General features: G+C 32.9%; 1 protein-coding gene across 2 annotated transcripts in view; it reads right to left on the reverse strand.

The window, feature by feature from the left end:
- Positions 1 to 25: 25 nt before the first annotated feature.
- LOC115447180 (synaptotagmin-7) overlaps positions 26 to 14,043 on the reverse strand; it is a 32,852-nt gene continuing 18,834 nt past the window's right edge. For both annotated transcript variants that reach the window (XM_037447042.1, XM_030174161.2), the window contains 5 exons: positions 13,661 to 13,837; positions 13,279 to 13,359; positions 9,814 to 9,982; positions 6,558 to 6,770; positions 26 to 5,894 (listed from right to left, as the gene is read on the reverse strand). In XM_037447042.1, coding sequence (XP_037302939.1) covers positions 5,794 to 5,894; positions 6,558 to 6,770; positions 9,814 to 9,982; positions 13,279 to 13,359; positions 13,661 to 13,837 — 741 coding nt within the window. In that variant the 3' untranslated portion in view covers positions 26 to 5,793. The remainder of the gene's footprint in view (positions 5,895 to 6,557; positions 6,771 to 9,813; positions 9,983 to 13,278; positions 13,360 to 13,660; positions 13,838 to 14,043) is intronic.

A 14,043-nucleotide genomic window follows, 5' to 3' on the forward strand; every position in this document is an offset into this window, starting at 1 on the left:
TTTTAAGAACTTGTCTGTAATAAAATACTATTAACTTAATATTTTTTATTGGGAATAATGAATGTAGTAAATACACGATACATTTTAATCGTCAACACTTTATATATCGATAAATAACTTAGCGATAAAATTACGTACTAACATACTACATAAACAAATTATCCAGAAACATTTCACGTAAATAGTTTAAATAATTCGTCAGAAATTATTGTATTACGATATTATGCTTGAAGAATCATGACGCTACACGTATTATCCTGTCTACTGGTAAAGGGATAAATTTCTCCTGGAAAGAATTATCATTTCTTTAATAGAATTACTTTTATGAAAATTCATCAAAATCAATTCAGTTTTGAATCAGATAACATGGATTTATAATTATATTTTTTTCTGAACTGAAATCTATTATTTTGCTACTTCTATACTTCAAGAAACATTTCTGAGGAAACTTTAAGAAATTGACTTAGCAATATAGTTGCGAAATCATTATAACATATCTTGTTTTAATATTTTTTATGAGAATTTGATATAGTTTTCACCATGCGTATGACTTTCCAGGTCATACATATATTTTTACGTTATCTTCGTGAAATTTACGTGGAATGGTATTCTGTGTGCCAATTTCTATTGTCTAAAACGCGACGCTGTGCGTTACGTTCTTGGTTTAAAATGTCAAAGTAACGTGTAGCAGTGTAGAGAATCAGGGCCCAGATGGGTATAAAATGCAAGTCATGTAATATTCCACTGCCCAAATAGTAACTGTAACTGGTCAAATAGATAATCGATTCTCAAGTCATTACGTAGTTTTTATTGGCTTCGAAGGTGTTCTAACTTACCATAAAGTTATCTAATTCGTTTGCTGACTTTCTGTATATAAAAAGTCAGAAGATGCTTTATTTATAAATGTAAAACAAAATTAAGACCCAGAAAGCTATACTAATGTACAAAAGGAACTGATTACTTTTATTTGTTGTTTTCACAGTAATAAGTGCAGCGTCACGTAAGATTCTGCCATTAAGAAATAATAAGAAAGCGATTCAATATGTTAACATACTATGTTATGTCTATTCTAAACACATATTCCTTAATTACATGATATTACATTTAAAACTTTTAACTATATGATAAAATATAATCAACTATGTAGATAGAATCACAATTGTCCTAATTTAACACTTAAGGCTGGTGGCAGACGGAGCGGTTTAGACGCGCGGTTAATTTCCCGCTCCGTCTGTAAACACCCGTATTGCATGATAGACACCGACCGCGATTACAAGTTACACTTTGAGCCAAAAATACTTAGCAAAGAAATACAAAATGGCCGACATTCGGCGAAAGCGTTGGAAAATAATTGAATACATGCTTTTCATACTTCACTTAGTCTAGTAACTCATTGTCTCGGCCTTCATTGTAATAAAAAAAAAAAAACAAAAAAAGACGCAAAAGCGCCACTGAAATCATACGAAAGTTGTGCACCGCGTCCACTAGATGGTGCTAAACAAAAGAACGTCCTAGAAGTTTTTGAAAAAATACTTTTATGTACACAGTATTCAAAAATAAGTATCGAAGTGCGCAGCAAAAATACGAGTTTCTCTTATATATTTAATACATTTCATGAAAATACTTATATATCCTCGGAGGCGAATTTTACAAAACATAATATGGTTTGATATGTCACACTGTTGTACATTACATTTGAGAAGCTTGTTTGCAGTGGAACCTCGGATATCTTAACTTCGATCGATATTCAACCATCTGAACTGCGGTCCATTCTCGTCATCTTAACCTTGATTGACATTCATTCATCCAAAACTTAACAATTATCTTAATCTTGACACTAATTAGTGTTTTTAATGTGACCTTAACAACGATGAAATGGTCTGATGGTTTATTATAGATATTCATTTATGTAGATTCACATTCGATTTTATGGATTTCATTAAGGTCCTGATTAGTTAAGATAAACGAGGTTCCACCGTAATTAGTTGCTGTAATAAATAATTAATAAATAAATTCTGTCGTAGGTAGCATATCCAAATTTAACGAAACCAATAAAACAGGTCTGCAATGAGCTCAAACTCTACAACGAACATGATTACAACGCCTAATATTATATACATTTATTAAATAATTCCTCTCATTTTGACCTTTCATTTATACTTACAATATTTTTATATCTTTTAACACCCCTACCGTTATAGGATATGCCTTGATTGATTTACGCAGCGAAACAAAAGAATGCCAATTTTGATTTCAAAACTGACTAATTTGGCTAATGAATGGAGGTCTGACTGTTTTGTCAGAATAATGAATTTCTGACGTCCATATTTAGAGAAGCTAAATATATAATGTAGTCCCAAAAATGCATAGCAAAAATAATTTAACAAGCATTTTCGAATATACATTAGATGACAACTCCATCTCCATATACGATATTAAAAAATATAGACTTTCAGCTAAGTTATTTAGTTTTTCTATAATCTGAGTTTCACGACTAATTTTAGATTAAATTTTTAGTTGCAATTATGTTTTGATAGATTTTTTAATGATTTTGAAAGTGATGGTATTTTATGGTTATTAAAACATTTTATTTATCAAAATTGCTCCGAAAGGACATGATAGCAAACTGTCTTGTAAAAATATAAAACATTGATACATATTGGTAGATACTTTCACAAAACGATGTTCTGAGAGACATTGACTAATTGGAATATTGAAATTTGACACAGATAAAAATTTAAGCAAATATTGACATACTTTATCATATTACAAAATTTTGACGGTCACTATATGAATATGTAAGAAGATATCTCCGAATTTTTAAGTTTTTATATCCGATTACATAGAATCAAATGGACTAGTTTCGATTGGATAATTAGCTATCGAAGGCTCGAGAATTGTTACGAAGGCGGCTACAGAAACCATTACTTATAAGTTCATTGGACGAAGTGACTGGCGTTGCTTGTTGGTATGAAAACGGAATTTAAAATCAAATTGCTTAAAGTAGTAGTTGTCGACAGTTATAATAGTTTTGTAGGTCTGCATGGTTGTAATTTTTAATATTCTTATGGCTACAATGTCCTTTAAAATATTAAGCTTGCACGAAATGTAGGTATATTTCACCGTGTTTATAAGGTAATCTATTCCACGTTACCATTAATTAATGAATTTACTGACACCAGATGGTCACTGCTAATTAAGAGGCTCCGTATGGCGTATCTTTGTGGTTAAAATTAATTAAAAATTAAAGAGTGATTGAGTGAAGATTATGGAAAAGCGAAAAATAAGGCAAAGAAAGAAAGGTAAGAACGTATGTTACATATCAATAAAGGTGCCAACCGTTTATTACTGCACTTTAATCTGGGTGAGGTGACGCAAGCATTACAAAATCTGGTATTGCGTTTGCGTGTGTGCGATACACGCTCCGCTGGTTGTTACGCAATGTATTTATACCTCGCCAATTGGGGTAGGCTTAAGGTAATCCAGTTGGGGTTATGGTTTCCTAGTACTCTCTTGGTTTTATTCGGAAGAAGATAGTAACCGATTTTTTATATCGATTAGATTTTCAAAAATGGAATTGATATTTTGTGGTCCGATACTTTCTCTTTGGTACTTGGACTTTTTTGCTAATGATAGTTACAATAAAATAATTCATGTTTAATTTATAGTTGATTTCATGTGTTTTCGTTTTTGTTTTACGTGTTAATTTTAGTATACACAAGACTTATGATTTCGGGTAATGACTATGATAATATTATAGAGAGGGTACAGAATAATGTTTTTATTTAAATGACAGCTACTGCTTCATGTCCTTTCTTTATACAAAAGCACTTCAATATGATGCGGTATGCGGATGCGGATGCGGTAATAAAATAAAAATGGTAAATAAAATATTATACATACATATTTCACTTGATTACGTTATTAGGTATATTATATTTTTAAGGAAAAAATATTCTATAAAATGATTAACAAATCTAAGAGGAAGAAACTTATTTTTATTTTTTTTTTCTTAACACGATCAAAAAGGCTCAGATTATTTTTCTAAAGTTCATTAGTTTGTTTTTTTTTTATAAAAAACAAATTACAAACAATCTGGTGTTGGCAATGTACTAAAATCGTTTTATTATTTCAATTTCAAGCTCAGTTGTTAATTTATATAACTATACGGAAATCGTCTGCTTGTCTTTTCTTTTAACCTATTTAATGTTTGGGGCATATTTTTAATAATGTTTTGAAGTTTTTTTTTTCATAAACGACACCTTAGAGTATTAATGGAAACTAATATTTTGGAAAAAATTACACTAAATAAGGAAAAAAAAAATTTTTTTTCTAAAAAAAATTCAATATCCACAATCAAAAATTTACCCCAAACTCGTCCAGAATAACAGATCAACGTAGCACGAACCTCCCAAACTACAATAGATTATTGATTGTTTCATATACCAATATTTGCAACTAATATGTCCATATTGAACCTTCTAACTCTAACAACAAGCTACTTTACATCTATTAAAATATATCTATACTATAAAACATTTTATAAATGTGTATATTTCTTGAATACCAACATCGAATCTACTATACGGAATAAGCTTCGTAACATGTAACAACAAGCATTACTATTTAACTATTCATATATTTATTAACAAAAAGAAACTATTAACTAACAAAGCTGGTTAAAAAAAAATACGTTGTCTTCGAGTCGGCCTGTCAGACGCAAATGTCAAGAGCGAAAATGACATTATTTGAGGATTTTTCGTGATTTTTTGCAGTTCATTTGAGCATTTAAATTTGACAGACCGAGTACTAGTTATCTGTTTTAGCCGTTAACTTTATAATCTCACCTAAAATTGACCCTCCACTTTCAATCACGACCTATCATTTATTTTAACAATTAATTTAGAATGTCCATTTCTAGTCAATTTCATTAACAAAGTAAGACTTTTGACACAATTCAATGGTATCATGTAACAATTTGGCAGTTGTTTGTGACGTAAAAAAATCTGACGTGACGTCTGAAGACGTCAGCGCGTCAGCGTCAGTGTGTCAGACGCCGAAATGGCGTGTTTTGAAGTTTTGAGCAACGATGAAAGGAAAAGTATTAAAACATAACCGTCTACTGTTTTTGTGCGATACGTACTCGACTTGCTACTTTAACAATTAATTTTATATTTTCTAACAATATTTTTTTCTATTAACTCTTAACATCCATTAAACCGTCGTCTAGCATGAAATTTTTTAAAGTTCCGCCAAAAAAACTTATTTTTCCATCGTAATGTACAGATGATTTTATTTACCATAATGTATGGAAAATAAGTTTTTTATGGCATAGAAAATGCACGAGAAAGTGTCTTTTTCTACTCAACATTAAGTTTCAATGAGTTGAAGATTTTTTGTTTGGATAGTCTTCGTCAAGTTTGGAAAATTAGCGTGTGCAAACAAATAAAAAAAATATTGCAAACTAAACCTTTTTTAAATATTGACAATAATAAATAAAAAAATAATTTTATTTAGTCATCTGAAAAATATTTTCTTTTTGGTAAACTTAATTCACTTCACAACACTGTTAATAAAATACGATACTGTAATTTCAATTTAAGGAAATTATACAAGTAAAATAATATAAGAAATCATACCACAGAGCACATAAAAATATTTTAAGAAAAAAAAAATATAAAAAAAAGACTTAGTACTGTGCACAGCGCAAGAAAGGACAGCCCCAGAGCATACCATGTTATGTAACATTTTTAACCGCTCAGTCTTATGTTGTGTAACTTTTTTATAACAATTTTACTCGGGCTTAAGGCGGTGCCACTGAACGATCGTCTGCCTCGGTTTTGTGATCATGTCCTGCCAGTGTTTCGTTTCTGTAGCTCCCGAGCCGTTTTTGCCTGGAAAAATAAAAATATGAAAAAAAATGTTAGTAAAGTTTGAACAGGTTTTTCTGCAGTAGTGAAATTCGTAGTTCATCAAACATTTTTAACTTTTAATTATAATTTATAATTTTAATGCCAAATTTATTATAACCAATTTTAAAAATAATCGATTGATTATTAATTGGGGGCTCTAATAGTGACCTTAGAAGGACCTAATATACATGGTTAACAGTTTATCAGTGTTGGCTTAGGAGTCAGCTGGTGTGTACCCAAAAATAAAGACACGGTATACCGCTATTTTCAATAAACAAATCCAAACACTTTTTCGATCTATCTCAAAAATGGGCCAATCAGAACAAAGTATTTTTCGACATGATAACATATGAGTTATTTTGATTGGTTCATTCGCGGAATCGGATTGAAGATTGGGATTGAGATCGTTTATTGAAAACAGTTGATAGAAATGTAGCCTGTTATTGGGTGAATTAAAGTGCATTATAAATACCATCGAATTTCGTGCAGTAACATTGATATGTCAGGATACACCTATTCTTTGCTCTACTGGGATTCTTGCATTGATTAAATACCTTTCCACGTTCTCCTTTATTCCCATAATGAAGGAAAAATTTCCGCATAACATATCACAAAAATCAGGTGAAAAAAATAAAACAAACTCACCAGCCAGAAGTATTCTGCCGATCAGCTCGTTCCTGCCGATGTTATCAAAGTCCATCACCTGGACGTCCAGGGAGCACTCCCTGATCTTTTCCCAGGGGACGTTGAACGAGAACGAGTCGTTGAACACCGGGTTCAGGGTGCATTTGAATATCGCTGTCTTGCGTTTTTCTATGCGTTTGTCGCCGAACTGTAGCCACACCTTCACGTATGGATCTGAAAAATATCAAGTCAAGAGGTTATAGATTATTTCATCCACGAAGACGCGCGCCACTACTTTACCTATACGCTCATAGTGTTCGTGAGCAGCATGAGTGCACACGCACACTACAATAGATGCATCGACGTTAAAACTTGGATTAGTCCCCTTATCCCGCGATACCCCGCCACATTCACGCTCAAAAAGTGGTTGGGCGCGTCTTCGTGCATGAAATGGCCTATAGTTCGCTCAGTGATATTGTGGCTTCGATCGAGGGTCGAGTAGAAAAGTTGTTCTCCAAGTAGGTAGGGCAATAAAATTTGTTACTTTGCCAAAAATACATAGTTTTTCAAATGAAGGATGTACTGTTTAGTCGTGGAGGTGCAGTGATGGTAAATGATCACTTTGAACGTAAACAATCCCTGATATTCAGGAATGATCAACATTTCATTGGGATTAGCTATTAAAAAATAGATAGAAAGTAATAAGTACTTAGCTAGACTAATAAAGCAACCGTTTTACGTCGGCTTATGAAATATTATAATAATAATACGAAATAATAAGAAATCTTTATTTGGAATAAATAATACAGTTTTTTTTTAAATACAATGTTCGATAATATCTGCATTAGTTGGCTAACTGTGTCGCAGATATTAACGCCCACCTCCGTAAAGTCGACAGTTATATTCCACAATGTAAAGAAAATTTTCTATAGGTACTTAAATCAAAACAAAAAGTGTATGTGTGTGTGTATTATATTACTACTAAGTTTTAATTGGCCTATTTATAATGCAGATAGTTTGGTAACAGCGCGGTCATACCATGGTCATGATAGAAATAAAATGGCTTATAACCACTAACATAATATTATGTTTAAAATATATTCTCGCCAATGGCCACAGAATTGTTGTCCCCTTCATAAAAATAAAAATCTTCCCCGCATAAAAAATACGCAACAAATTTCCCTAAAATGTCCATCTGGGAGCATTACAAAAGAACTTAATCCCTACAAATTTTAACGTAACTGCAGTAATAATTCACTTGAAATATAATAGCGCCTGCTAAAAAAAATAAGAGCAATCACTCAAAACGACTTTCCGTCAGGCGCTGGAATTCTGTTTAATTGGACCGTCTTAAGATGCTATCCGCGATTTATTAGGGGAACGAGGAAAAAGGGGGTATATTAATGTTTATATCTATGGGGTAAAGGGAAGCAGCGTTGATTTAAAGAATGAGTTAAATTAGTCAGTATTGTGTTACTTGTGAAATAAAGAAAAATTTAATTAATTAAGAAATAACTAATAAACACGAAAATAACAACTTTAGTACGAAGGATGGGGCTGCCAAGACCAAGGACCTTCTCTTTCTTTACCTTAGAGTTTTTAAAGTTACACATACATTAATTGCTAATTAATAGTAAGTAATTATTATAATGATGAGTGAAAACAACTTGAAGGAAATTTTATTAAGAGTTCTTCATTAGAATTTCGAAGGTATGTGAATGTGAAGTTTACTCATAATATACGAAAGAGCGTGATGGACTAAAAATCGTCATCATAAAAAAACCCGTATCTATCCAACAAGGCTATTTAATACAGGACTGATATTAAGTATTTATTTATTTTTATACATCAAACAGCGAAACAGCGAAAATAAAAATACTTTTTATAACCTTTATATTTTTATTACCCTCATAATTAACGGCTGACCATAAAATTTCATGGTGTACCTGACGTTTTCTACTTTTTACAACTGTTCATAATTACGAGCAATTGAGCTGTTACTTGATTTTGCTTTGATATCAACGGATCAAGGTGTTCGCCCTCAGGCAAGGTCGACTAAACTTTTTTATTGCGGCCTATGGAAATTTAGGAATAATAAAGCTTGAGTCGAGGGTTCGAAACTAATTAATTAATATTGTAATTGTAACTGTAACATATTTTTAAATAAACCGTCTAGGTGGTAGGTATTTGTCAGCGTAGATTTCGCTTAAGGAAAGTTCTAACTAATGAAGTTTATTTTTTATACAAGCATGGTAATCTGATCTTACTGCAACTAATGATAAGTGTAGAGGGATCCAATATAATGTTGATTGAAGAGAGATGATTACCCCTCGGCAGACGATACAATTATGCCGGCCTGTTGGAACCGGATATTAACGGAATATTATTGAACGGAATTTATTTCGAGTATCATGCACCTTGTTTATTGTAAAGCCGTTCTGTGTATAAAAGTCCATTAAACTGTAGCAATATATACCGCCTAAAGTACGACACTGGCGCCATCTATTTGAAAAAAACTCCCAAAAAGCATGCTTACCCTTACTAGCAAATTTCCAAGATAAAAGTAACGTATGTGTTAACCCAGGACATGGTCTATTCAAGTGCCAAATTTCAGTTCAACTCTCCCTGCGTTTACTTCTAACCAATCTCTAAACATTATCACAAATTTTAGGATTTATAAGTTTATTTAACCAAGTGTAATAATTAATTACAAGACTTATCTCATGTGAGTGATGAGCGGGTAGGGCTTTGTAATTGAAAGCTCCACATGGTACGCTGTTAAACCGTCCAGAAGATATAAGCTCGCTTCATTAATCAGAATTATAATGATAGACAAATATTGTGCTGTTATAAGCCAGTATAATTTTAAAAAACAAACCTTTGATCTAAACATTGGATGAAATAAGTAGTCTTGAAGTGTTATCATAACTTTGCGGTTATTAATTCGATTAGATATTCACTCATAAGTATTATAACATCACAGAATCTTAACAGTTTCAGTGACGTAACCACATGGTAAAACTTCGAGGTAAATTTCTAGAATTTAGCCCCTCCTAAAAAGAGAAATCTTTACCTATATAATTTAGAATCAAGCGTTCCTAAAATGAATCTGTACTTGTAATATTTTTTCCGGCGGTCTCTATTTAGGTTTCATAACACTAAAATCAGTAGACATTATTAAATTTTGAGGCAGGCTAAAGCGTGGGGCCTTGTCCGTCATGCCCGCTATGACACCAAACTGTTACGTCACTGTTTGCTAAAATATTAACAACTCTACCTGATTTCCCATTGATGTCCTTCGCCTTCAGATTCCTAGCCTTGAGCAGTGTGAGGGTGAGCACGCTGTTACTCGGGTGGTAGCAGAGGGAGGTGAGCAGCTCCCCGCACTTGTCTTTCGCTGGCGGCTTCAGCGCCTTCCAGAATGAAGGCTTCTCGCTTAGATCCACCTGGAATTGTGCGAATTTAAAATTAGATTTAATATTATACGGACTACTTCATAAAGATTGTAGGAACTCGCTGGATCCAGGTTTCTAACACGTTGATCTGGATATCTTTGGAGAAGGCCTGCCTGTGTACAGCACTGGCCCTCCTATGGCTAATGATGATGATTGAATAGGCCAGTAAACAAGCAACTGTATCATCATATGGTAAATAAGACTGATTTATGCCAAAATATACCTAGTACCTTTAAGTAAGATTTGAAAACTGCTATCTGTTACCTACAGCTTGATTTTCCTATCCTAAATATTAAGTTACTTTTGGATGATTTTTGGGTATATTTTGGCATTAACTGGCTTCAATTATTACCACTATTATAACTGATTAAGTGATAGTTTGAGTTTTGTGTTTGATGCCGCGAGTGCTCTTTTGGGAGACTCAAAAAATCCGCCTATTTATAATAGCCCATTCCATCCTTACAAGAGAGATGAGACATGATTTGTTGCCCACAGACAATAGACAACATTAAACTTAAGTGGCAAACTTTCTTGAATACTAGAAATAGGCATATAAAAATCTACAAACTCTGCAAAAATGGTACTTTACTTGAATATCGTAATACACAGATACCTACTTTTTTTACAGTCAAAAAGGACTCAAAAGTAAACTAAATAAATCACCAAATCCTCAAACATTCAAGTCTCGTTAAGTTCGTAAGTCAGTTCAATTCCCGAGGGCCATTAATGTATTCAAAGGAACACAAAACTTGAAACACTTCAATTGATTCAACTCCCGATGGAACTATTGAAAACTCTGAATCTGGATTTATTTTACCGTATTCGCTTGTCTGCTTTAACGTCGTAGAGTACGTTTGTAATGGATTTTATTTTGTTTACCATCGTTTATTGTGGATTCTTTGTCTAGATATAACTTATGCTTTGTTTATTCCTTCGTCAAGCAGTGTATACAAGAGTTTTCTATTCCCTTTGGGTATATTGTACGAGTAAATTTGTTACCTTAGCGGTTATTGCTTGCTTTTTCCTTTTTTCATAAAAGGAAAAACACATAAATATAGAGATAGAATACCTATTCGAAGAAGGAATATTTTGTTAAAGTTAATGTCACAATATATTATGATAATACAAAGAGTTCTAAAATAATATCTTTGGAAAGACTATCAGACAAAAATTTTGCGCTCATGTGATGGTTATACAATTTAGCGTAAAATAGCAAAACAACAATGTAAAATACTTCATATTCTTTCAATATCATGATTTACACGTTTTAATGGGCATTATATTAACATATTTTTAACTTTTGGAGCACAAATTCGGTCCTGATATCTGATCTATAACTAATTGTACTGTTTATTGTTTGGATAGATACTATAGAAAAAGAATCGTTGATATAAATTTTCACGATAAAGCCGCAATCTAAAATCGTATTGAATTATTGATATATCTTGATTTTAAAATACCGTTGTTCTATTCCTCGAATATGGTACAATCAATTCAAAACTTTCAACATTATACCTTACCAAATTTCGATTTGTCAATCAAAGATTGATTTTCGTAGACTGAGTAAATAATTGACATTGTAATGTAAGTGAAGTTTGCTTGTTATAGCATTTGAGTCAATACCAGAGGTTCCGGCAAACGGTTCGAAGTTTCAAACTTCGCGATCTCAGTTACAAGATCTGGAGATCGCTTTTAGTACTTAATGAACCGTTGATCTTGATTGTTTCTTTAGTTTGTTTGTAGAGTTATACTGATAAGTCGCTCGGCTTTTTTACACGACTTAAGTTAGCTTTAGCTAATTTCGCACAATGATTTATTATGTTTACGTGAATGTTAGGCATTGAAGTAAAATTATTTTTGGTGAAACGTCTAGATAAAATAATATTATAAATAACCGCGATATAATTGGTAAAATTATTTTATTTTAATAGGTTTGCACGCATAACCAGTTGTGTTACTGGGAAAAGTGTAGAAAACAATACACAGTTTGATTGGTAATGAATATATTTAATTGAAATACGCCTATACAAAAGTGGATACCAGCTAATCTCGTATTGGAAAATTTCGGTAAGCGGAACGTGAGCCTACTAGAGGGCTGTCGGTTTTCAATCACTTTTTTACTTGCAAATTATAATTGAATATATGCTCCAATATTACATATATTTTATATACTTACTTTTAAAAATATCGTATACTTGAGTAGATGTTGGTCAGAGAACACATTTTGTAGTAGAGAATAACGGAGGATTTTATAACAAAATAATGCTATTGGAACGAGTAAGCCGGTGAATATTCACATCTCAGCATGATTCGCGTAACTTTTAATGAGCAAGAGAGATACATTTTTACATTATTTACGTAATAGATATCTAGTTGTTTTATTTATATTTCCACTGCAATATACTACCGACGTTTGTTGCACTGAATGTAAACAATAAAATACAATAATAGCGACAGCTATTATATAATACAATGTACTATGAAATTCCGTACATTGTTTCGATTTTCAGCATAGCTAACCTAACTTTCAATGAATGCGAACTCTACTAAATCTTCGAACAAAATAATTCTCTGCGTATCTCTGGCACGTCCCATTGCGTTTCTCTAGACCGCGTACTGTTTTAATACGCGTGAATACGCCGCAATTGCTTCGTATTTAGCGTTTCATTCCGTTTTCAATGGAAGCGATGTAATGGATGAACGCAGTAAATTGTTTTTAGAATTTCGGTTTTCGTATTTTATTTCGATTGGTTTGTTTTGCATAAAGACTAAGTTTTGTACCAGTGGACATTAAAAGGAATTTTCATGAGAGATTAGAAAGTAATATTTGTAGGCGCTTCCTATTTGTCTAGTTGCGAAGCAAAAGTCCACAAGCAGTATCCTTTCCCGGTTTGAAATATATTGTTTCGGACCAAGCACTATGAACCTTAACTAAAGTGCTTGCAAATTGCTACGAATTAGTGGCAAAGGGCACAGACAGGTCAAATTGAGGTGATAACCTACAGAAAATTTGTTACCAAATATAAATTCATTTAATTCTCGTCGTATCTCTGGTACGCCCCATTTTGTGTTTCTATAGCGTATGTTGGCTGAATACGCCGCTATTGCGTATTTAACGTGTTGTTCCTTTTTCAAACTGCGTGAAAGGCAATACATTGAATGGAGTTTTGATTTATTTTTTTATTTGGGGCTGAGGAATGTGTGGTTAAAATGAAATTGCGAGTTTTTTTAAATGGTTTGTGGAATTTTGTAATGAAAAAGTTGGATGTGAAAGATTATTTCCTTACTTGGCAGAGGGGAAGGAACACCTCCCCGATAGAATCATCCCTCGAGAACCGATCATAATCGAACACGTGCAGGTGAAGGACCTGGGGACAAGAATATGTTATGTAGTAGGTCCAAAATAAATAAAAAAATTGCATACAAAGCTTTTGTAAATATATTTTTTAACTATTAATAAGTATAATCGAAAGATTTATAATTACTGGGCATTATGAGACTTAGCATTTTATGTGTAATTAAAAGCCTGTACTCTCTTACCATCAGGTATGCGGCATGATTGCCTCTGCAAAAAAAATATTATTTACAAATGCAACTTAGTTTGTGTGCCACTAGTAAATACTGTATGTTCATTATGCGTGTATTTGAAATATATAAATAATGAATTACCCGACTCTGCAGCTTCTGTATAGGGAACCCTTCGAAGTAAAAGGTTTCATTCCACCGAGGGTTCAGGGTTCGACGCTTGATCTTGGTCTCCAGACGATGCTTCTTATCCGGGAGGAGCGTGACGCGTACGTAAGGGTCTGATGTTCCACTCAAGTCCTTCGCCGGCAGGTCTTTCCCCTAGGAAGAGTTGATTAGTAAGGCTTATGGATACGCCATTATAATATAATTGGAATGCAGAAGCAGAACTCCTGCTACACAGTGAAGATTATATTAGGAGGTGTAGAGGAGGGGATTTCTTGCCCCATCTCGATGCACAGACATGTGTTTGGAAGTTGTAAGAGGCCGTCGTAGGAATTCTTTACACGTTACTATTATATTTCTAT

Source organism: Manduca sexta, unplaced genomic scaffold, assembly GCF_014839805.1.
Source record: "Manduca sexta isolate Smith_Timp_Sample1 unplaced genomic scaffold, JHU_Msex_v1.0 HiC_scaffold_54, whole genome shotgun sequence".
In the NCBI taxonomy this organism is placed as follows: Eukaryota; Metazoa; Arthropoda; class Insecta; order Lepidoptera; family Sphingidae; genus Manduca; species Manduca sexta.